The sequence below is a fragment of the Paramormyrops kingsleyae genome, chromosome 8, assembly GCF_048594095.1.
Source record: "Paramormyrops kingsleyae isolate MSU_618 chromosome 8, PKINGS_0.4, whole genome shotgun sequence".
Lineage (NCBI taxonomy): Eukaryota > Metazoa > Chordata > Actinopteri > Osteoglossiformes > Mormyridae > Paramormyrops > Paramormyrops kingsleyae.
In genome coordinates this window covers 9,417,290-9,443,341 of record NC_132804.1, presented here as the reverse complement: position 1 = coordinate 9,443,341, position 26,052 = coordinate 9,417,290, and the positions used below count along the sequence as shown (strand labels likewise).

Genomic DNA, 26,052 nt, shown 5'->3' with positions numbered 1-26,052 from the left:
ATGTTGATAGTGCTGCAGTGCAGTGCCTTCTGGATATTTAGAGGTACCATTGTCTCCTTCATTCTTATGGATTTATATTCTGATTGTCTAATTCACCTACACCGTAAAAAAAAAACGTCCCTTAACCCTCACTTCTGTCATCAGGGAGCAATTTTCTCCCAGGGAGCACATAAATTGCAACCCGACCCTCTACTTTAATTCACTTTGGATAAAAGCGTCGGAATAATGAATAAATGTAAATGTATGTTTAATTGGATGTGAGGAGCAAGCAACGCATGCTGCCTGGGCTTGGGATTGGCTAGCGCCAAGCTGGATCGTGCCATGAGAACTAAAACAGGGCTGGAGAAAATGACGTTAATGTGGAATGCCCAAGCGGTCATGGAAGAGGTGAGATTGAAGTTTCAGAAAGCTTCACCCAGTGGGAGCCATTATTGCATTGGGTTAAACCAAACTGTGGCTGACAGTACCCAGTAAACCAACCCATTCTAAGTTTTGAAGTCTTTTTTCCGCCCAGCCACTTTTATCAGACCCCAAATCAATAAACAAACTGCCCCCCCCCAAACCTGAAAACTCTGTTTATGGTGCTAAAGTAAACTTGTGAAAAGGCACCATGTGATCGTGTGCATTCTTCTCCAGTTACTGTATTACGTGGGCTGGTGTTGGTGTGACCCAGAAGACTCCAGTACTCAGAGCTGGGAGATTTGCGGGACGAAACACAATTTTTAGTCAGATCTTATTAGGAGCCCCATTGATCACCAGCCAGTTCAAAAGTCAAATCCGCCTGCAAGCACTTGGCTCTTTTTTTGCTTGATGTTTTTATTCACAACACGACCAGTATCCCAGCCTTCAGGCATACATCTGAATACTCCCACAAGAAATGAGATCCGGTTATTTTCCTACATGCAAAAAAAAAAAAAAAAAAGAAAAGAAACGTGCAGGATGGTCTTGCTCCAGAATGAAGCTCTGGACCTTCTGATGTGAAGGTTCTGAGAGAGACTAGCCAGGTTACCAGTCCTTGCCGCTAACCAGGGCCCCCTCTGTCTCTCCCTTTCAAAAAGCCATTATATACCGGCTATTTGAAGAAAGCTTGGACTTCTGACGGCTGTGGCCCCCACCACCAGGTTTTCCTTGCCCTCGGTTAGGGAGCAGGCTGAGCAGGAAGGTAAGGAGGAGGCTCCATTTTCTGCTCTCAGCTCTGACATTTTCAGCTGAAGCACGTGCCGTTCAAAGGGTCACTCTATCACACACCACCAGACCCTCTGGAAAAATAGCTGTCGCTCCTTCCTCAGTCTTCCGAAAACCACAGGCAGTGTTGGCATTTAATCACCAAAATGCGTTCACTACCCCAGCTGAGGGGGGGGGGGGGGGGTACTTACCTGGAGAAACAAGACAGCCACCATAACTAGCTATTCCGGCCAGCTCGTGCTGACCTGGCAGATAAGGTGCATGACAGAAGACACTTTTTTAATCTGCCTGTTTCCATTCTGGATTCTGATTCGCTTAAACACTGCACCAGTCTTTCCTGACAAACTAACACCACCCTGTAAGCACTTTGCCGCGATATTATTGGCGATCAGGACCCCGCCTCTCTTCCCTCATTGGTCAATTCCGCCAACCTGCGTCCGATCCATTCCCGCTGTGGTCCTCCGTCTTAGATGCAAATGAAATGCACAGCAGGCCTAAGAAGCCCCCACAGTAGGCGGGGGGGCAGATGGCGCATGCGTGTGCTGTGCTACTGCTGTACGCCTTGTAGCAGTCTCAGTTTTTCTAGTGATTCCTTCTCCCCTGCGTCCCTCCCTCCTCCCTTTTAATTACTGTTTTTTCCTGCCTTTTAAACGTTGGTTTCTCTCACACCTATACAAGCAAGTACGATAGGAAAGGCTTGCGGCAGCTTGACTTGCGCTTAGGTGTTTATTACACAGCGATAGGGTTCGTGAGGCCGGCGAGCTTCATTTAAGGAGGCTGAGATTCAGAGAGTCGCCAGAGGGATTTTCTACATCAGTGAATATAATTAGGCAGTACGACTTTAAATTTATAACCTGATAGCCATAATAAGATACGGCGTTCCCATCAATACTGCTAATTCCCGCCTCACTGTGTATTCATGACCATCGCCTCACATCGACCGAGCTCAGCATGTGCAGGAGAAAAACGTGCAGCATGAAACAGCTCCCGTTTCCGCCGAGGTGGTGCATCGTAGGAACCCGATTCCTCACGAAGTCAGTGTCAAATTAGATTTCTTTTATTGCAGTTTTCCAACTTTTGGTACCGGTAAATGAGAGTGACAGCCCCGGGAGAGGAAGTGGGGGGATATATATGTGGGAGGCAGCTGACAAACCCTCATGGTCACCTGACTCACACATCCTGGGGAGATGGGTGGATGGCGGCCCCCACCCCTACAATGACTAAGTACAGCATATATATATTTAAAAATGTGTGAGGGAGGAGGGTCAGGTGATTCGCAACTGCTGAGATGTGGGAGCCCCAGAGCCGCAGCCCTGATGCGCAAATGGAGGCAAGGGAGCGATGCCCCCCCCTCCCACCAGGGAGCGATGCCCCCCCCCTCCCCCCACCACGTTCCACACACCCAGAGTCATTAGAATGTGCTTGCTGGCGTTTCCCTGCATACCTCCAGAGATTCTCCAGTTTTCAAAAGCATGCGGCAAAGGAACCTGACAAGCAACTGGATGGAAATGGGTTCGAATCCTTAAAAAAATGCCTCAAGCAGGTACTTAGCAAGAATTTCTCCAGCAAATATTTAACAGATGTAAATCTGTATAAAAGCTTTGAAGAATATAACACAGTAATAATAATCTAATCTAGCCACGTAAGCACTGTATTTGTGAAGCAAATATTACTGTGGGTGGGATGATTCAAGTGCATTAAATCTTCCGGGAAATGAACAAGGCCAACCTTGATGGCTACTTTACCATCAGGGCTGATTCAAGAACACGGGACCACTAATGCAGACAGTTTCAGATCAGAGTGGGAGAAAAATTTTCCATACACAAAGAATTGTGGGAGTAATAAAGAGCCTCTCTGGGATTGAGTTTTTAGATTTGTTTATATCAGTGATGGATGCAACGTTCCGTATTCAAACATTCTGAATGGACTCCTTTCGTTTGTAACACGTCTTATGTCAGCCTGAAATGGCCAATTAATCACATCAGGGGTCTCTGTCTTCCATCAGCGACCTCGCCGACTCTAGAGAGCTGAAGATGGGAGTTGTCGGGTAGGCAGCTTTTTTGTTTTCGAGGGGTGGGGGTTGGGGTGGGCATATAGTGTGAGATTCCACCCCCAGAGGCCTGGCAGAGCTGATGGAGGAGATCTGCAGTTTTCATTATGGTCTATTTGCCTCACGTGGGTCAGGGATCACTAGGGTGTGTCACCCCCTGTTGATCAGAGCAAACATTACACCCTGGCACCATAAGCTTAATCCTGCAATATGTTTCTAAAGCAAAAAAAAATGCATGTGTCTCTTCATTGCATTCATCATCATCATCATCAAAAATGCATATATCAGCTTTTTTAGAAGTGGGAAAATGTACTGGCATTACAGAAGAAACTCTTTATTACTGAGGCTTCTGGGGTTAAGGTTTTGTTGCTTAACTGAAGCAGCAAGTTGTGGGGATTAAAAAACTGCAGAGCATTAAACAGCTTCCCGACGTACAGTATTAACAGGTCATGAAGAAGAAAGAGCAATCACAATAACATGGAATCAAACACTCCAACATGGCAAACATGTTAGCCAAGGCTTAACGTAAACATGGTCTGTGCTCTCAAGTTAATTGTCATAGACGTTTCACTGATTTTAGGCATGTGGCTCGTGGGAGTTTTACTTACACAAAAATGTTCAGAGAGATAACCAATCAATAGTCCCCTCACACAGCCATGTCCTGGTCGTTAATTGTCAGCTGTCTTTTTCTTTTTGGATAAAATACTAAAGAACACTTGGTTTGACCCATCAATGATGTGGCCTGGCTTTGGACCTAGACCAGTTAGGAATATCAGTCAGCGCCTCGGTCTGCACCATGTCCTTCTAGAAGAAGCCTAGTCTGCAGAAGGTTATACAGGGTATCACAGTTTTCTAGCGAGAATGAAAGACTTCAGATTAAATCCCCCACCTTGCCTCGCTGACCCCTGAGTTCAGGCTTCCTTTCTGTTATCAATTGCTTGCTGCACAAAGGCCTGATTTAAGATATTAAGAACGGCAGCAGACACCTGAGTGCTGTGGTCGGGGCGAAGCGTGCGGAGCACATCACTCCTGCACTGGGGAAAACTGAGATTTCATCTGTCGGAGTGACTCCTGCCGGACAGGCCGCTGCGTTCCGCGAGCAGGAACCCGAAACCTCCTGCTTGTCTTTCTGACCACCGTCGGCCTGCGGTTCTGTTCAGAGTATTCTCTGAAGAAATCCGGGTCAGCCGCCACGCTTGTGTAGACCTCCCCCGCAATTCTGAGCCGGCAATCTTCCTCCCTTCACTTTACATCCGCAAAGGATCAAATTTGATACCATCTCGGTTGCGTCGAAGAAACTTATACTGGTTCTGGTTTTATATCTCGGAGGAATCAGGTACTGTGGTTTTTGTGGACAAGTTGTGGTAATCCAAAGACTTATTGGGTCAAAACCCAGCAGAGGAATACCTGTTGTACCTTTGAGCTTGGTGGTTCACCTGAATTGCTCTACTGAAACATCCAGACTGTGAGGACAGAACCAGCTGATATCTTCAGTCAAGCAAAGCACCTCCACAGATTCCTTCCTGCTTATCCCTGGAACCTAAGATGTTCAAGTCCAAGATGAAAGGCAAGTACTGTGATAAGGACAGATTTACAGTGTGTAATCTTCGCCTCGCTCACTCCTCCATTATAGCTAAACAAACAAACAAACAATTTAAATAGAGGCCTTACATGATATTTTTATTGCTTGATAAGGTTAACGTGCTGGGGGGGGGGGGGGGCTCTTTGCGCAAGAGGCACAGGAGGCAGAATCGCAGGCAGAGATGTGACACTCACCTCGGCTTCAGTAAATTGCTGTTGACACTGCCCTCTAGAGATGCAAAGTGGAGCAGTAATGCAGCGTGGCTGAGGGCTGGCTGCAGCCGGAGCCCGCCCCTCCCACTGAGTCCAATGCCCCATTCCTCTTTTCTCTTTCCCTCCCCCCACTTCGCCCCCACCCAGTACAGCTCAACCTGGCTGTTAGTCATTTGGAGAAAGGGCTCCAGGTTGCGTATGTCATGACTGGGTGCCTCACTGGCAGGTAGACTGCGTGCTTCAGTGTTTTCAGTATGGGGAGAAGCCTAGGCTCCTACACTTGCCAAAATTAGAGACCCCAAACAGGCAGGATAAGCTTCTGTCCCTGTGATCGGAAGGTGCCAGTTTGTATAGTCACATGTCCGTGGGCCCATGAGCAAGGCTCTTAACCCCCAGCTCCATGGGTGCCGCATGCAGGCTGACCCTGTGCTGTGACCCCCCCAAGCATCCTCTCACCTGCACGTTTGTCTCATGGGGAGCAAGATGGAGTCGGAATAATCCCATGGGGATTAATGAAGCATCAATATTCTATCCACTGGAATGACATTCGAGGGAGATGGTTCTGAGTGCATGCAGGCGCCCAGATGCATGCCATCAGCACCACGGCCCGCAAGCAAAAGAACTCCATACATCCATTTATGAACTATTACAAAACCTCTAATAATCTGTAGTAGTAAAAGAGAACTCACAAGCACACATCCAAGAAGGCATCGGTGGTGGCTGTTCAGTAATACTAATAACCTTATTAATATGAGGAATGATTTATTAATGCCAGCCTTTCCGGAAGAGTGTTCAGACACCGAGAAATATGACAAGTACTTCATGGCATGTTGCATACAAGCAGGAACTGACACACTTATTAACAAGGGTGCAGAATCGGGGCCTAGAACCCAATATGGACCCAGCGATGCTGAGCTCACCAACGCCAAGTCGAGTGAGTCAAGTCATCAGGAAATCCATCTGTCAGTTTTCCTTAACAGCCAATCCAATGCAGGGTCACAGGAGGCCTGGAGCGTGTCCCTGGAGGCAGAGGGTACATCCTGTAGGACAGTGCTTCCCAAGCCGGTCCTACTGGGAACTGGGAGGGAGCAAAAATGTGGACTGTCTGCGGGTTCCTGGGAGCGGGATTGGGATACACTGCTGTAAGGGATGCCAGTCCAAATGCTCACAAACTATAGGCAAATTGGAGATCCAGTTCACCGAACCTCATGTTTTTGGACTGTGGGAGGCAACCCACACAAACATAGTGAGAATTTGCAAGTCCTGTACACACCAAGCCAGGGGTGGGAATCAAACCCACAACCATAGCGGAGGAGGCTTCAGTGCTACCCAGTGAGCCTTTCCTCCTTTACCAGGAAATGACATTTATAAAATTAAGTTATATATATCAGCACAGTCATATAAATACTGGACATTTTTCCCATTTAGCTTTCTACCACTGTATACCATTATCTCCATTTGCCATTGCATGGTGTTCTTATACGTGTTAAATCACTGCTTAAGAGCTTTTGGCCAGTGATGTTGGGAAAGACTCTAGACAAGAATAAAGTTAATTGGATTGAAGTCACATTTCACCTCCGTAGGAGTATATCAGTTTGCCGGCCACTCAACGGGTGCATTACACACAGTTTAATCCTTTCAGACAGACGTATAAAATGACGTTGAGGCTGGTGCAGAAAAACGAGTAAAAATTGCCCTCCGGATAGCAGCCGCACGTCAGCGTTAAGTAGATGCCGACTCGTAATGCGATTTCTACCATTTGCACGAAATGTAAAAGGTTTTACGGTACTGCTTGAGTTGCGCTGCCTTGTTGCGGAATCTGACAGCTGCCTTCAGACGACTTGGTGTAAGAAACCGATGGGAGGTGGTGCAAGTTCTGTCAAACATAAAACACAAAAAAGTTGCTGATGAATGGATTGACAGTGTAATTACGCAGCTGATGTCGTTTTGGCGATTGTTGGAAGTGTGTAACAATTAATTTCGAAATATGCCCTTCGTTTGGCATGCTGCACGCTGGAATGCGACCCACATCCTCCTGGAAAGGCGATGGTTTGCCGTGACCGACTCCGAGTCGGGTGCCAAGATGTAAATGCACGGGGCGGGAAGGACAAGTCAACAAAGACGCTAAAATCGGCAGCGCTGTGGTCATGGATTCTAAGTAATAGGGTAGTAGGCTGAGAAGACTACATTGGTATGAAAGAATGGGAGGGGTGCCAACAGATTACCTTGGCAAGTAAAAGGACTAGGAGAGGACACGGAAACAGGGATCAGATTCTACGCAAAGAGCTTCAGTTTTCGAGTTACCCCCATATCTCCATAATAATAATAATAATAATAATAACAACAACAACAGTAATAATGGCTTATTGTCAGTGTGCGAGGTTGAGGAGGATATGGAGACAGCAGCAGAACACTCTGACTCTCATAACCATTTCTTTGGTTGTATTCGAGCTGGTTAAATGTCCCGTCATTTTCACAGCGCCCGTCTTGATAAGCAGTCCTTCCGTGGGCGAAAAAAATAATAATTAAAATGTCCAGTTTTATCAAGCTGTAGTTTATATTCAGTTCGTCTTGGCCTAAAGTAAAGGTGAACATACATAGATCCAAGCAAATTGAATTTAATTAAACTGACATAAAAGCCTGCGGAATACAGATTCGGGGTCGGTATTTGTGGTTACCGACCACGTTACCTGCTTAATTAGCACTTATTGATAATTTATTGTTTCGAGTCCTGGATACGGCTTTTAAACCCTTGTTGTTTGGTCTATAATTATATTAAGCACACTTTGTTCACACACCTGCAGTGGGATCGTGACCCAGGGGGGGTCGCAAACATCTACCGCCCCAGTTCTCTTTCTGTGCAGAGGCGCGTTTGAGTTTTCATTAGCATTTCAAAATACAGTGTCCCCTTTTATGAAGTCGCAAAATGATGCGTACAGAGCATTTATCTTTTTTGGTATAAAATCGGAGATATGACACCTCTCGGAGCTCTGCATCTTCCGTAGTCTTGATGGTCATATTGTTAATAATAATATCCTGATTCTAATAATATATGTTATATATTAAAATATGTTAATAATGATATGTTTGGTGCATTTGTTTCTTTGCGTGCATTGTAACCTCCCTGCGGTATTCGTTTGTTTATGCAAAGAGGAGACTTGTGTGACTCCGCGATAAAAGATTGGCAGTCGACTTCATACATGCTTGAGTTTACTGAGCATGATTATTTTAAACATGCACTTCCACCAGATTTCCGTAATGATAAAGATGGACAATCATCGTCGAATCAGTTTGTTTCATTTATTTAATAATGCAAAATATCGAATAGCGCCGTGCATGTTATAGCTGGCTGCAGAGACGAAACACAAACGGCACGAGAGCGCTCCGGCGGCATCCAGCAGCGGCGTGGAGTAACAGTATACGCGGCTGAGGCGTCGGAGACGCTGATGTCCGCCACGGTCGTAAAAAAAACAAACAAAAAAATCCATTAGAAATCAAAAACAAAAAGTTTAACGAGACCCAAGGGTACTGCGACGTAGCCCTGGTTTTGGAGAAGCTGCGTCGACAAGGGTTTGTTTGAATCCTCCATGTGCAGGCAGCAGTATTTCCAATGTCGATCGGGTGCAAAGCCGTCTAACTACAGTGGCTGACGTTTCCATACGGTTAGACCGAGTCTGGGTTAATTCGGAGTCGGGTTAACCCGAGATAATGTGTATTGTGCCGAATATTGCTGCTCCTGTCCTGGTTTTCCCCCCGGCTGGTGTAGGGCAACGCGATGCAGTGTGCAGAGCATAATGATCTTTTTTTTTCTTAAAAAAAACCTTTTTAAGAAGAAGAGAAGAGGAGAGAGAGGAAAGACAAAATCCATCAGAAATAAATCGGATTATCGGACAGAATTAGAGAGGCAAGGCTTTGAAAGCCGGGGTAGAATTATGGAAAATTGTGTGAAATGAGTGCGCGAGCGAATGTATATGTGCGTGTGTGTGTGTGTGTGTGTAGGGGAGGGAGGAAAAGAGGCAGAGAGAGAGAGAGAGAGAGAGAGAGAGAGAGGGAAGATGAGCATTGAGTGAAGAGCATAGATTTTCATCCAAATCTGTATCTGTGTTTTTTTTAATCCACAACCGCTGCAGCGCTGCGACCATAGACTTGTGCAGGGGGGACCTTTGCGCTTTGCAACATTCCTCTTTTTTCTCCAGTGGAAGTTCGTACCCGTTGTCTTTGGTTGAAGTGTCTAAATGTTTTGATCCGCTTTTATTTCCACCGTCACCCCCCTCCTCCTCTCTTGGTATCCGAATCGCACCATGAGCAGTTTGCGGGGACCGCCCGGTTTCGCACCTTTGGAATGGTGTGGGTTACGCAGCCCGGGAGAGGAGAGCAGCTAAACGCAGATGGAGTTTGGGATTTATTGCGAAATACGTGGAAGATGACCGTCTTTTCTTTGTGTTTCCTCTTGTGCGCCGATCTGCTGGATTTGGCCGTAGGTAAGTCGGGTCCCCTTCTGCAAACGGCGTCGGCTTGAACGCGAATTGTCCAGCTGTTTCCCTGTGAGTTTTCTGCCATTAAAAAAATCCAGAGAGACTCGAAGAAGGAGCGCTGTATGGCCGGGATTTTTACGTGCCAGCTCTGTTTCGGTAACGTTTCGGTTTGCTACGTCCATTGCCCGTTTCCCCATCTTTCGGCAGTTTCTTGCGCAATTCTTGCGTGTGTGTTTCGCAAATGGCAACTTTCTACCTTTTCTGTTCGGGCTGAGTATCCGCTCCTTTCGCGTCATGGAGGCTCGGCATTTCTAAAGCAGCGTCCCTTTCGTTCACTGGCATTTTCTGGGGATGGCACTGACGGGGAGGGTGGCAAGGGAGGGTGCATAACAGGAGGCTGATTCAAGCCGACGGTAAATATTAAGCATCAGATTCAATCGCTTGCGCGATTACGCAGCGGCTGTGCCGGCGTCTTATTTTAGGGGAACCGGGCAATACTGATCTCATGTATACTTTATAATGTTGTGGCTTTAGAAAAAAATCTTTACTTGATGTATATTCTGGATTGATCACGATTTGAGGTTTTCTGCATCCGCGCTTGTTTGTTCATTGATCACATGTGAATGAATTCTTTGTATGGATTTGCGGGCAAAGTCAACTTGATCAATATGTAAAGTACTTCGTATTTAGGGGGAAACATATCTGTTGCATTTTATCACTGTCACTCGATCGCGATGTTAAGTCTGGCTTGTTTTTTATTTAAGCAATTAAAAGTTATTTTTCTCAGCCTACCAAGTTCCTGCGCCTCACGTTTCGCGGTCAGATGTCTTCAGAGAGGTTTCTGCGCCAGCATCAGTTATACAAACGTGCGTTTTCGTTTTGCTTTTTCCCTGCTATGAACGATTTTTCAGGAGGACATGTAGATGTACAGCAGCTGCATCTCGGCTTATGGGGGGAAATCGTTTTGAAAAAGGTGAACTCCAGGTCTAATTAATGCGTGCTTCACATTAATTTTTGTAGTGAGGAAATAATTTCATACACAAAAATTATATAAAAATGCTAATCAAATAAGCTAATCAATCAGAACATTGACTAATGGAGATACAGTATTAATACAGAGAATTTGATAAAACAAATGTAAAAAGTGGGGTTTTATTCACAATTTACCTACAGCACTGGCAAATTTCTCTCTGTCTCCTTTGCGCTCTCTCTCCTCCTTCTACGTGTATGAAGTACCACAGTAAACTATGTTTGCCAATGAGACTCAGTGATTGAGACCTCATGGATAACGAGACCATATGCCAGACTAAGTTTGCGACGTGAAAGAAGATGCATTTGGATGACGATCCCCAGCTAAGCCAAAACGTCACGACATCAATTCTGCTTCATGCCACCTGCTTCTCCCTAGCCGCTGACCTCCGGGTGGCATTTAAGCCCGACACGACCTGGCAACGTGAGAAAGCGGGGCCCTTTGATCCAACCGTGCTCAGAGTGAGACGCGACCGGTGTAGGCTCGATCCATAACTGCACATGCTGACCGGCATAAGCCTCTGATTCTCGATTCAGCCCCGATGGGTCAGGGTATTCCATCTCAACACCTGTTGCCCTGAAACCTTGATCACACTCCAACCCACATTCACACAAGGTTGTAGCGTCCATTCTCTCGCATCTACAAAGTGATTTCTTTGCTCCAGCTATTTCGGGCTGGGCCGTACTAGTCAAACTGGATTCCCGCTTGCGCTCAGTGGTCCCAGTACTTCCACGCAGGTGTCGACGTGGTCTAACCGCTGACCTGACTGCCCATAATTAAACGGCCGGAGCTTCTTTTCCGCGGCAGATAGAGTTCATCTCGGCAAAAGGTGTCTCCCTCTTGGAGCATATCTGCAAGCCCTGGGTCTAATTGATGGGCTCCGCTTGCTTCATACCATCAGCTCCCGATCCGTCGAACTCTTCCGCCAGGCTCACAGCTCGCTCAACCATTCCCTTGCCGAAGGAGCCCCAGTAATTCTTGCTGATGTGTCTTAGAGACAGACCGATGATGCATCACTGGCTATATCCAATGTGATTAGCAGTTGGCTGGCAGTTTTCGCCTTCTCCCTAGAGTTCAGGAGCCAGGCCCGCGTTCCGGCCCGATTCGAGCAGATGGAGAATTATGTATACTCCGGTAGACCGCCAAAATCAAATGAACAGACTTATCTTGATAGCGCACCACTATCCAATCTGAACTGGACAGGTGAGGTTTTATGACTTTTATGATTGTTATCTTGCTTGCCAGGCGGGCACACGGTCACATGGAATCAGACCCATTAACTCCCACAGAACCTGCTCACAGAAGCAGCTAAAGAGGCCGATGAGCATCGATGCATCCGGTCCTGGGAGTCGCCGTCATGTGAGAAGAAGCAGATTGTAGTGGTCTGTGTGTTTGGGGAACCAATTTGTAAAACATCCCCCAGACAAAGCGGCGAGTTGTAGCATCTCTGTGCAGCCGGTGACATATGTAGGTCTTTACTCGTAATGAGATGCCATTTATTTGCGAGTTTAAAAAGAATCCACTTGGGATCTTGGGTTATTGATTTTTTTTTTTTTTGCAAACTGGACTTGCTTCGCTTGACAAGCCAATCTCAGTCTCGCTTGCTCTCGTTTTTTTTTTTCTTTCCTTTTTTCAATATCACATGCTTCATGGACTTTCAGTTATTGATAGACTGGGACTTCAAGTTGCTGGTTTAGTTGCGGTGATGGTCTTGAGGGAGAGCAGTGTTAGCTTGGAGTGGTGACTGTTTGAGTGGAATCTGAAACATGCTTTGCCTCTGATGGCTGCTGAGTCCCAGTTGACGCCGCCGCTGTTCCTGCCCCCTGGGCCGGGTGCACTCTCTGCTGGACACATGCCTACCATAGTGCTGGAAGCTGTGCTTCTCAGTCTGGCCCTTGGGGACCCCCAGACAGTCCGTGTTTTTGCTCCCTCTCAGCTCCCTTACTGGTGTTACCTTACCTTAGGGACTGCCTGGGGGTCCCCGAGGGCCAGTTTGACAAACACTGGCATTAATCACTGGCTGAAAGGTTTCAAGGTCAAATCACAGAAGGGAAATTTTTGTTGTACCTTTGTGTGTTTTAACCTGAATCAAACCAGTAAAATATTCAGCTGTCTGAAAGAGTTAACTGGTCATCCTGGACAAAAGCAAGATTTAAGTAACAATGCAATACTACTACTACTACTACTAATAATAATAATAATACAGCACACGCAGAATGTTTTATTCGACAGGACTGCTTTAGCTCTTCAATGCCAATATGGGGCCCTTTAAGAAAAGGGAGGGAAAAAGTGATATGGAGTGAGTTGTAAGCAAGCAATTACAGCTGGGGGGGGGGGCGGCAAAGAACAATATGGCTGTGAGCTCCGCAAAAACTGCTTCTCAAGAACGGCAGCTTTCCCCATTGAAGGATTTGAGAGCTTCCAACAGGGTATGGGGGGGCGGGGGGGGAAGTTGGGGGGCAGCATGATGCAGCAATGTGAGATGCCTCCAGCCCCCGGGGGGTGGCATTTCTGACAACACCCGCGCTGCTGCACTTTCCGCTCCCAACCTGAGCCCCTCTGACAGTCCGTGAGGCTCCCGGGGGGGGGGGGGGGGGGCTTCCGCTGTCTGACGCAGCACGATGGCTGCTGGAGCCTTGGCACTGGCGAGTGGAGAGCAGCGACGGAGCCGGAGCTGGGCCTCGTGCATGTTCAGCTGCTGGGCCTCGTGCATGTTCAGCTGCTGGGCCTCGTGCATGTTCAGCTGCTGGGCCTCGTGCATGTTCAGCTGCTGGGCCTCGCGCATGTTCAGCTGCTGGGCCTCGCGCATGTTCAGCTGCTGGGCCTCGTGCATGTTCAGCTTGCCTGCTTTCCCCTTCACCTACAGTCTACCTCAGGGGTCCCTAATTTTCCCCAGGGCTAAATTCCATCAGCAACACAAAGCCAAGGTCCACTGCCCCCAATAACTTTTGCTGAGCGAGGGGGGGTGGGGGGGCATGACAATCGTGGTCAATGGCGCGGTCTGGATTAAATTGTATCTCGGTCCAGATTCTGACCGGAGTCTCCCATTTGGGGACCCCTGGTCTAGCTGGTGTTCGCTTTAATAATCACAAACCTGGGCTTTCAAAGCTGGAAAGTACAATTAATTATAGCACATTTAATTACATCAGTGTACTACTATCCTTTTGGGGCTGTAACTGTTAATTGAATGCCTTTTATATTATTATTTTATTTAAATATCTCATACAACATGCTGTATGCTGTGTGACAGCATAACTGTGTACCGTTCCAACAGGAGAGGCTGTGATTACTGACAAACAGGATGTAATTGTGTGCTTTTGGTTTAGCTGAGCAGTAACTGTGTTACGACTTTATAGCAAAGTCTAGGGCTGGCTGCTGATTTCCACCACTGGTTGGTTTTAAAGATGTTTGATGACATTGTCTGCTCCTTGTGGGGGGGGAGTAGGGGGTTCTTAGGTGGAATTCACCGGGGGCTCAGCTTCCATTTGAACATCCTCCTCCCTAGTCATTAATTTTTCTGTCAGTTTAACTCCCCAGGTTGGTGCCTGTAGAATATTCTGGAGTCTTCCCGCACCCATCAGTTTTCCTCTGCTCCAGGGAAGCAGATTTTAGCTGGTTGCCCCCCATTTGTGTGAGATTGGCCAAAACCTTTATGGTGGCAGTTTTGGTTGCAACAGTGAAATCTGTCTTTTTATGTGGCCATGGAGCCCAACAGTGTTTTGAAAGATGACCCTAATCCCCATAGTGTGTCATGGTCATTCTCCGCTTGTTAAGATTGTGTCTTATGTTTTAAGCGTTTGCTCCATGTGCTCATGCAAACTTTGCGATGCACCAGGACTTGACTGAAGGACCAAATTTAACTGTGAGAGACCAGGACTGAACTGTGAAAGATTGGATTTCACTGCCAGCGTCCTCACAGTTTCTCCCCATATTCTGCAGAATGCAGACCCAGTTCTGTGGCTAAGAGCAAGGACTATTACTCTTGATTGTTTTTGTGTTACTTTTGAGCAGGATTACTAGTCTGCCATTGTGTTGTCTTAGCAGCTCCGCACAAATTGCCAAACAGGAATGGCCAACAAATCTGCAGAATGGATGTGGAAGGCTCAGGAAAAGTGAGAGCGCACTAAGTGAAGGGAGCGAGAAAATGGTTACGAGTGTCTGGGAAGTCAACGTGAAAATTAAAAAGAGGGGATAGCTGTGAGAGATGAGGAGACCGGAGGAGCCCCAGGTCCGAAAAGGCCAAGCCCGCCCATGGATGGCATCGCTCCATAGCAACTGCTTAAATTACTTGGAATTCCTGTGTGTTGCAAATGATGAAAAAGAATAACAGGGATCCAGCTGAAAGTCTGCTATTTCATGTTTAGCTTCGATATCTCAAAAAAAAATTGTTTGATGTGTGTAGTATTTTTATTGAATTTGGTGAGATTTAATTATGTGTAATTATTTTACATGGCACTATCGTTCAGTGTTTGTCCAAAGCATATTTCCTGAAGGCAACAGGAGATAATCTTAATTTTTTTTTTTTTTCAAAGCGAGAATGTCTCGATTGCATTTTAAACGCTAGCTTTTAAAATCCATTGCCGCTTACAAATGCCGCCCAGATTTATATCTTCATTTGGCACTGCCAGATGTCCCGAAATTGATTTGATTTTTTAACGGTGGGAATGTTTTTATGTGCTTTACAGACAGAGCTCATGTAGCAGATTTTAGATTATATCAGTCTCACGCCGCGCTCGCTGCCGGAGGCGTCCTCCGAGACCCTTCTTTGGCCGCGGCTTAAGCAGAGCCGTTATGGCGGTTTGGCGTCGCCAGCAATGACGCCGTATGTTACCGCAGAGCCACCTGCAGGGGGCGCAAGTGCCGTCAGGTGACATGCTTCAGCCTCCTTGTCCTACAGGGATCTCTCCCACTACGATGTCGCTTGGCGAGCGCCAAGTCAGGATGATGTGATATTGTATGATATGACATTAAGTAGGGCTAGGCAACTGATTAAATTTTAATTTCGATTGTGATATTGGCTTCCACCAATTAACAAACCAAAATAATCCAGATAAAATGATTATTGCGCCGCATTTTATTTCGTTCAATTTTTCGTTTGTGTTTAACCCCCTGCGCGTCCCCTTCCAGCCACGTTTTATTTGTTTCTCAGTTGTTTCAAGTATATTTATAGTTCAAAGCAATCCACTGTAGAAAGGATATGTTTTATAAAAGTTCAATAAATGCACGATATTTCAAAAGTCAATGAGTAATCTTGTTAAATAATTGTGATCTTAACATTAACCAAAATAACCGTGATTATGATTTTTGCTGTAATCAAGCAGCCCTAATATGATGTGATATGATGTGAAATGATAGAGATGTGCGCGTATTATATGATGCACCCCAGGTACTGTGCAGAGGAATCCCAAGACTTAAATGATACATGCTGCATTGTAATTACTGCTTTTTCCCCAGCCTCCTAGATAAGCATATTGAGTTCTGCGCACAAGGAGTATTCCCATGCGCCTCTTCTACTTTTTGTGGCTTTGTCCTCCTCATGAGGTTCGTGAACCGTTGGTGTCGCGGCTCCTGGAGGAACTCTTTCTTTTTTTTTTTAGCCCATGAGTCAATCGGACAGCCATCTGTTCATCCCCTTTAGCCCGTCGCTCGGAAGGGACAGAGAGGAATGCAAATCGGGTGCTCAGAAGCCGTGTCACAGCCCCATCACGTCCCTCTTCTGCTAACCAGCAGCGCTTATGACAGAGCGTCTCTCTGATGCCCTTTTTGACGTTATGATGCCGGACACATGATATACTCTCCTCTTTCAGAGGATCCATGATTAGGAATCCATTTAAGGCACTTAGTGCTATATTGAACTAAATTATTTTTCAGGAGACAAAAAAAGCATTTTTTGGAAACTGAATAAACCAGAAAAATATTGCATTATGGAGCTTGGGGTAAATTAGAAACCATTACACTGCAAGAATACAATGTTCTATTTATCTTGAGCAAGATGTTTCCATTTTTTGTTATACAGCACAGGATTTATGAAGCTGAAAAGTTTGGTATTGAGGTGCCTCAAAATACATTCCATGCCCATCCTCAGGATGTTCTGAACTACAGCATTAGTCCTCTGAATTGAACTGCCTTTCATTTAATCCCGATTTTGGCCCTCTAACCCATGTCTTTCTATGTAAAGCCTCACCGGTGCCACATGAGAGAACAACAGTAATTACATCCCAGTGAAGGTGTTTCTGTCAATGAATGGATATTTTTGTTCTCCGCTTCAGCGGCACTAGGAGTCAGCCCATTCGAAGGGGGTGCATTTTCGGAAAGCGCTGCCCATTTTGATCGAGGAAGGAAATGTCGCCCTTGTTTGTGGCGTTTTTCCCGAATCGGACGTAGCTACAAGGTGCACAACCGGAGAATCAGAAACAGTGTAGGGTGTTCTTTCTGTGTTTGTTTGTTTTTTTGCTTTGACTTTATGACTGTAAAGATCTTAGTCTTGTGACTAACTTCACACATGCTGGTCCAGAATGTGTGAAGGTTTTTATCTATCTTTTTAAAAAGGCCAGTATGGCAAAAGAGAGAAAACTGAATTTATACCATTTCCAGGAATAATTAGTCAAATCAAGAGGTTTGCATGAATGATGAGACCAGGAGCATATGTCTGCAGGACCTGGAATCAGGAAACAGGCAACAGAACCGCACAGAGCCTCTAACCTCATTTTTTTTCGTGCCTGTTGCCCGCTGTTGCATCTCGACAGTCGGTTGACTGTAAAATCCATGTCAAAGGCAGAACCAGCGTTAAACGTGATTTCTTTAGCCGTGGTGCACAGGGACCACCACCCCGAGGCATGAGATGACGGTATTTTGGGTGCTGTTTCGTGCCTCGAGAACGCCACGCTACACTAAGCATGTAAGGTCCTGCGGCTTTTGTCAGGACTCTCTAGATGATAATAATCAAAGTGCTTAGGGGGGTAAACATTGTGGGTGCATTATTCAGGTCCTGCCAAATTGCATTTAGCATGATAAAACCAAAGGTTAAGAGTGCATAGACCTGTGGGGGAAAAGCAAACTTTCTATTTCCTGGAAACAGCAAGTAGAAAAATTGATTCACATTGCAACAGTTTCATAGTCATATCTGCGAACTGCTCGGAGCATTACGGAGCAGAGCTTTGGCACCTGCCTGTGTGCAGTAGAGGATTCTTGTCACCCTGTGTAGAATTTGCCTCTGTGAATATGGCCCAGCTGGCACTGATGGACCTGATTACACTGGCAGGGCTAAATAGAGCCAGATGTGCCGGGGAATGGCAGCCAGACTAGGTGGAAGTATCTGTGTGCTGTAAATAACACCCCTAGCTTTTCTCTAATTGTTTGTTTGTCTTTCCTGATGTAGGTGGCTGTTTATTCTTGGAGTTTTATTTTGTCATTGCCCCTTTTTTCGCTTTTATATCCGCAAGATATTTTTTTACGGCTAAGAAAAACTTTTGGTATTTTGGACCCCCGCTGTCTGAGGCATCTCATGTTTTACATGTTTATTTTCTAACAGATTCTTTCAAGATCAGTTACGTTTAGATGAAGCCCGAATGAATGTAATTTCAGCATGTTTACCACAGGAATTTTGAAATGCAATTAACTTGTTTTTCTATTTTAATTGCTAATGCAGTGTGTTAAATCAAAAGAAAAATCAATCTGGAATAATGACGAGTGACGCTGACCTGAAATAACTTCCAGTTCTGTTTCAGTCTGAAATAAAGTTAGTTGTGGCGGTTGTCGGTGACATCCACACTTAAGGGCAGATGACCCGCTTGGTGCCCCTGGCCTACTGAGTCAAGCCAGGCCTTTGAAATCCATTCAGCTTCAGACTGGCTTTTTAGCTTCAATGAACTTTAATTTCTGAATGTCACAGCAGTCTTTAATTGAGCTCAGTTTTTATACAAAAATCAATAGCAATATCGTTAATTAAAAAAACACATGTTAAACGTGACAGTGAAGAGGGTGCTGATGGGACAGCATATTTTGCTGCCCTGTCGTGGTCTAATTTGAAATTTGCTCAGTACAGATTAGAGAAAAAGTCAACAAGCTATTCTCATTTTTATTGCTATTATTTTCTAAACTTTGTCCAGAAAATTATGATCATAATAGACATTGCAAATGTTAATTTTACATGAGTGTAGTTTGACAGCACAAGTTGTCCATTTGATTATGAACATCACTAGACAGTAAGTATTCCAGTTCTCAGACCCATCCTTATCAACCCCTCCACCTCCAAACTAATTCAAACGTTCCTCCACCGACACTCTTGATTCTAATAAAAAATTCTGAAGCCCTTGATTACCTGCCTGGGACATGTGTGTCTTGGACTTGGACCAAAATGTCTTAACTGGAAACCACTAAACTACGCTGTACAGTCTCAGTCTTCCCTTTGTTATTTTAATCACAATACAGACAGTTCCTGAGTTAATAACATCTGATTTATGGACAACTTGTACTTATGAATGGACTGCCATAAATTTTATTGTATTCAATATTTTAGATGAATGCAATGGTTTGTAATATTAAAAGCACACACTACTTTGTGACACTCATGAAAACATTGTGTGGCTTTAGCGATCCATTGGCTTGACGTATACTACAGTATCAGATGAAGTTACCATTATGTTGTGCTGCATTATTATTCTAGCTTACCTACAAATTTGATTAAAGACATGCTTAGGGAATGGAGCTCGTTAGTTACCTGGAGACTGCCTGTATCCCAGCTCCGACCATCTCCTTGTAACCTGGAGACTGCCTGTATCCAAGTTCAGACTAAATCCTCGTAACCTGGGGACTGCCTGTATCTCAGCTCCGACCATCTCCTTGTAACCTGGAGACTGCCTGTATCCCAGCTCCGACCATCTCCTTGTAACCTGAGGACTGCCTGTATCTCAGCTCCGACCATCTCCCTGTAACCTGAGGACTGCCTGTATCTCAGCTCCGACTGTCTCCTCGTAACCTGAGGACTGCCTGTATCTCGGTTAAGTCTATCTCCTTGTAACCCGGGGACTACTTGCTACAATCATGTCTTCACATCCTGAGGACTGCCTGTGTCTCAGGTCTGACCATCTTCTCGTAACCTGGGGACTACCTGTATCTCAGCTCTGACTATCTCCTCACAACCTGAGGACTGCCTTTATTGCAAATCCAACCATCTCCTTGTAACCTGGGGACTGTCTGTACCTCAGTTCCGACCATCACCACATAACCTGGGGACTACCTGTATCTCAGCTCAGACTAACTCCTCGTAACCTAAGGACTGCCTGTACCTCAGCTCCGACCATCTCCACATAACCTGGGGACTACCTGTATCTCAGCTTTTACCATGTCTTCACATCCTGAGGACTACCTGTGTCTCAGCTCCGACCATCTCCTCGTAATCTGTGGACTGCCTGTATCTCAGCTCAGACTAAATCCTCGTAACCTGAGGACCGCCTGTATCTTAGCTCAGACTATTTTCTCCTAATGTGGGAACTACCTGCATCTCAGCTCAATCCATCTCCTGTGCGTCCACCTTCTGCAGTCCGCTTAGGATAAAAGTTGTGAATGATTTACAGGTTCTGTGTACAGCCTTGCTAGTCTTCCTGTGCTCTGTTGTGTTGCTAAATGTGACCTTATTGGCGATTTTCCATCCACTCATGGAAGTCAGGAATCCAGTACTTAAGCTGTCGACTCAATAAATTAGAGCACGTAACTCAGTTGATGTGCAAATGTTGATTTGCAATGGCACCTTGGCATTGCGGCCTTGCGGCTAACCCTGCAGCCTCGCACGTCTTCCGCTGGCAGTTTGAAACTTGTCTCCCTTTTTTGTTTGTCATGTTTTTACAGTCTCCCCGTGTCTTTTAGTCATAAACAAAGTTTAGTGCAGGTGATTGCTGGTCACCACTGAGTCTTTCTGGCTTACCTGTCCAAAACTTACAGGTCAGCACTGCAGCTAAAGAATGTATCCATACGTCTGTTAAATGTTCCTAAACGAAGCATTAAAGAACATGATTATCGCTTTGTTAAAACGCAGCTTAATCTCACTTACGTGGAAGATTGATGGTACTGTAGGATGTATCATTAGAGCCAACAATGCGGAAGAACACAATCACTCCTAAAAATGATCTTTAGCAAACTATCGTTCAGAGATGGCTAATAAAGACAAATGGCTTCTTAATGGAATTTGTCATTGAGTCAGTGACAAAATATGTGTGGTTTTCACTGTAGTTCTTAGTTAGCTTAATTTATCTATAATTTGCTCCTGCAGAGATGATATGATTGTCTATTCTAAAAGCACTTTTGATTGGATTTTTAAATTCGATATAGCTCATTTGACAGGACTAAGTTCCAGTGTCAATGGTGCTCATGGGTGGACTGAGGGTGATCTTTTTGTCATCTATTACTTATTTCCGCTCTTAGAGTAATACATGACAGAACGCCCTCCATTCTGGAATGTTGATGTGGTCAGAACCAGGCCGCTGTCCTGGGGGAGAAGCCCAGTTAACTTGTTTTGCAAATTAAGTTCATGGGCAGAGTTTTTTTTTTTTTTTTTTTTTTTTGCAAATGTTCCATGTCCATCATTTTCCAAAGGTCTTATATAATCATTGTGTACTTTTCATCCATGTAAGCTGTCCTTGTGGAAAATGTTTCTTTGTTTCTTGCAAATCAATCTCAGATTCTTTAAAACTCTCACTAGAAACCAGCATCACCATGTAAAAACAAGTAATTAAGGGTTTGATTTTGAACCTGTTTCTCTTTGAGAGAACAAAGAGGGTAAACCCTATGGAGTTTACCTTGAAACCTGGCCTTCTGTGTTTGTTCCCAAGGATAATATACTGCCTCAGCTGTATGGCACCAGTCAGTGATTACATTTACTGAAATACTTTGAATGGTGTAATTTGTAGGGTTCAGGAAATGGCCTCGCAGCAAAGGATAGTTTGTGCAAGATACTCACTGCACCGGGGAGGGGGAAATGATAACAGTGTGTGTCAATGCACACCTAGAGAATGTACAGTCAATAGGATGGAACACATATAAAAATTAAAGATAAGTATGGCTACGGCATATAGCTGCTGTTTGCATACAACATGATGGCATTAAAGCTAGATTTTATGCAAAATCCTGAATTTAATTTTATCTCATTAAAAGAAACAACACTGCCATTAGTGTTGTGCCTTTATTAGAAAGAACATATGATACCACAGGATTTCATATCAGAACGTAATAGTGTTTTATTCCTCTGTTGATTGGATAGCAGAAGATTTTCTCAAAATATGCTGTAATGAATTTTTGCAGTTCCTGGTGAATATTAAAAGGCACCTATGCCGTTCTGCCGTTACCCAGAAAGCGATGGATGCTGGGTCTTCTTCGCCGTGTCCTTTTTAAGTCATTAAAAACGTCTGGGGCATACTTTGACATTTCCGAGCGCACCCGTCTAATTTTGTATGTAAATTGCTCATTTTTTCGGGCGTCTTCTATTGTGCGCGGAGACTTTCATTAATTTGCAATTACGCAGGGGGGGCGCGGGTGGAGACAAAACGTCTCCTGTGAGCCCCACTTCCGGGAGAAAGTCGGCCTGGCGAGTTAACTAGCTGCCGGAGACAAATGTCCTGGGACAAAAAATGTTTTTATAAGACTGATGCACTGTATTTTTTATATATATATATATATATATATTTTAAAAAAGAAAAACTGCTATAATCAGTGAGCCATAGTCATTTTTTTGTGAAAGCTACTTTGAGCATTTATCTAAGGGACAGACATTCAAAGGTGCTTCTAAACATTATGCGCTGTTCCCTGTCATATCTGCCAGTGTGTTCACATGAAGAGTCATAATAATACTAAGGATTCCATTATTATCGTTTGTAATTTTTTATTTTTTTTTTTGGCTGAGCCGTGGATGTAAATGACGGCCTTCCGTTTCATGACATCAGAGTCACCGCCACAGAACCCGGGTCCAGTGGGCCCTCACGTCTGTTCACTTTCTAACGCTCGGCACCGGAGTGCCAATCTGCTGCCACATTGCTTTCAGAGCTGTGGATCTCCGGTCCCCCGTGACAGATCTTGTGAGGAGATTTAAGCAAAAAAACAAAAAAAACAAAAAACAGACGGAATGTCTGAGATGATCTAAGGCTTCTCTGTGTGTTCTGCCCTCCCCTCTGCCCGTGACGGCGGCGACTGAGTCACGAGAAATGAGAACAGAAGCTGGCAGGAGACGCGGTGTGGCCGGGATCCCATTTCCCAGCAGCCGTCCTTTGATGGGCCACCTCCTTCGGCTCTTACATTAAAAAAAGTCCCACTTGTTTCCTGTTTACATCATTTGCATTTTAGATCAGGAAGTGAGCGGTCGACACACTTACCCAATTGGCTGGAATGTTTTTTTTAAATCTTAATGCTAAGGAATATTAAAAAAACACAAAAGTACATCTTCTAACCAAAGAATTTATAATGTCTTTTTTTTCCAAGAGGAGTAATTTTCCTATTTATTCAACACATCTTTTGTTATGTATAATTCCCCGCCCCCTCCCAAATTTAAGCTAGTCATTACCGGATGCAAATGTAAAATTATGCAATTTTCACATTGACACCTTGTGACGCTCCCGAGTCATTGCGGTCTGGATGTGTGAAAGGAAATAATACCTAGTAAATTACGCACAGGCTGATTCCGACGCCGATACCTCGCGCCACGTAAAGGCAGCTCGCGGAGATGAGCCACACCTGCCGTTCTTTTTATTCAGCAGCTATTATTTTGCCATTTGTTTGTGCATTTATTTTCCTTGTTGAGGTCAAATACATTAAAGACTACTTGGTTCCACAGCTAAATTTGTAATCTCTTAATTTTTTCATTGTTTTATTTAGATACACGCACCTAGAACAATCTTAGTCCACTATGTGTGGATGGCAGTACGCATATACCATTCATCCATATACCATTCATCCATATACCATTCATCCATATACCTATCCATCCATCCACCTATCCAACTTATCCTGGGTTGGATGACCCATTGCACAAAGACAGGGTACAATAAGCATACTGTTTTCTTTTCAATTATTTTTGGATTTTGGTGGGGGGGGTGGAATTGTGCTCAAAACGATAAAAACTCCTCAGTCACTTCAAATCCTCTGTGTGTGTGTGTGTGACAAAAAAACTGCCTGTGTTTGTCTAATTAAAAAAAGCAGAGTTAAATTACAAAGGGGGTGGAAAGCACATTCTTCAAGACAATACCTCAGTGCATGCAGTGGGTGTCTGTGATTAATTATATGTTCCCTAATGACAAAAGCTGTATAGAGTGTAATGGCAGCGTTTATCTCCACGTTTGATATACATTTTTTATTCTCTGTTTCCCTTTGCTTGTTCCTTAAGACATTTTGATATGATGTTTTATGTCCAGCTAGTGGGGGGGGCACAACATTCTGCGTGCCGTGGTGAAGTACTGGGATAAATTTGTGTTTTTTTTTTTTTTCAGTTTACTCCATTCGTGCCACATTTATATGCACATATAAATTAAGTTGGTGACTCAGGTTGCGATGTTCAGAGAGGAGCCATTTTTTTCTGCACGTATAAAGGGTACACACGAGAGTGGGGTGGCCACTGCTGTTTTTCCCAGTGTCCATTTGTGATGATGACATTCGTTCTTACGCAGATGGATAAACATGGTTTATACTTTAGACGAAACTGATGGAATCAACGCCGTTTTGGCAATATGACATCGTATGAGCTGTATGCAGGTGACATAGGCGATGTATGAGAGTGACGCCTACTGTATGCAGGGTCCCTGAGATGAACTTTTTCCTTTCTTCTGATCCCACTTGCTATCCACAATTGGCTGATGTAAATGTAACGCCGTGGGGTTGGTCAGCAGGATTAATTATGCATTTACTAGCATGTTTCGCAACAAACTGCACTTGAAATAGTATAAATAAATCACATATTTCTGTTAATAGTAAATGTCGTAACTGTATAATATTTACCATGGAGTGCGTGTGTTTCTTTATCGTGTAGCCGTGAGTGTTGTATAAATTGTTTGGCTTCCCTGTCTGTGCTCTTGTTAATATTAAACAATACATTTAACAACAACAGTTAATAAAGAGAGTAACTTTCATTTTAAAAGAGCTGCCGTCCCCTTTAGTAAAATGACTCACGTACTCGCCACGATATGTTTCTTTGCATTCTGTATTTGGGCCTGCTACTGTACATCGAAAGCATTCTGCACCCTCTAGGGTTGTGGCGTAACAAAACGAACAAAGCAGCACATTGTTTTAAATGTGCGACAGATTGTTCTCACTGACGTGTTAAATTTCGTTTTGTCCGGACGTCATTTGAAATATACGGCCATCTATAGTGTTAGCTGTAAAATCCTCACCTGGCTCTATATCCAGTCATCACTTCTTGTGGCTGGAGAGGGCAGAAGACCTACCAGCAACCAACACAATCTGAAAGACCATCTGGAGCAATGTTTCCCAACGCTTTCCTCAGGGACCCCCAGATAGTCCATGTTTTTTGCTCCCTCCCAGCTCCCTGTCAAACAGTCCACATTTTTGCTCCCTCTAGTGAGATCTGGGAGGGAGCAAAAACATGGACTGTCTGCAGGGTCCCCAAGGACCAGGTTTAGAAACACTGATCTAGTGAATTCTGTTGTGATATTTGCAGATTTTGCACCCTTCAAAAGTGCAAGCGCAAGGGAGCCAGACTCACAGAAGAGTCACACTAGCCTCGTAGCTTTCCACATGGCCAACACAAATATTTGGGCATATTAACCCCGTATGACTCACGTAGGCAGAGCTTGCCCCTGCCTACATTGGATCTGCCCAGACCACCAGCATGGCTTGCGGCAAAACCTCTTAACGGCAGTAAGTGCCAGCGGCTGGTATAAATGTGCACCTGCTTGACTCAGCCTGTTAGTGGTATGGATTTTGTCAGAGCCGACAAAGCCGCTCAGACGGGCTTTGGCTATGCCTACGATGACATGCCAAACCTTCTGAGTGTTTATGTAGGAGTAGTAGTCCAATGGAGTCCTTATCTTTTCTGGGGCGGCAGGGGCAAGATCTTAACGCCTTTGTTACATACACAAATCCAAATTCAAGACCCAGGTTTTCAGGCTGAGCGTCAGATGCTAGTAGAAAACTGACATTTTGTTTTGAAGCTTCTTTATTTTGGGGTACAATTTTTTTGTTTATTTCAAATCGCTTTCCCGGCTGCAAGAATGTGTCAGAAAAATCCCAGCCTCCCTTTCAACGAACATCTACCCTGTAACATAAAACAAGACAAATAATTGCCAGTAATCAAGAGTGTTTACTCTAGTTGTTCCTTAGCTTGTATCTGACGTACTTTGTTTGTTTTACGTAACTGTTGCTCATCTTTTTTTACTAGCCCAGTCATTGGTGCTGGTATTATTGCCATCTTTGTTCAAAGGGAGAATCTGATAAATTTCTCAGCAAGCAAGCGAGCAACCATGAGGTCCAATGCACCACTCTCACCCCACCCCCCCCCCAATCCCTGCCCCAAAGACCGACAA

The 26,052-nt window shown here is 44.7% G+C and overlaps 1 protein-coding gene across 1 annotated transcript in view; it reads left to right on the top strand.

Annotated features, from left to right (window-relative positions):
* The first annotated feature begins 9,011 nt into the window (after positions 1–9,011).
* igsf21a (immunoglobin superfamily, member 21a) overlaps positions 9,012–26,052 on the top strand; it is a 169,815-nt gene continuing 152,774 nt past the window's right edge. The window contains exon 1 of the mRNA XM_072715135.1: positions 9,012–9,510. Coding sequence (XP_072571236.1) covers positions 9,372–9,510 — 139 coding nt within the window. The 5' untranslated portion in view covers positions 9,012–9,371. The remainder of the gene's footprint in view (positions 9,511–26,052) is intronic.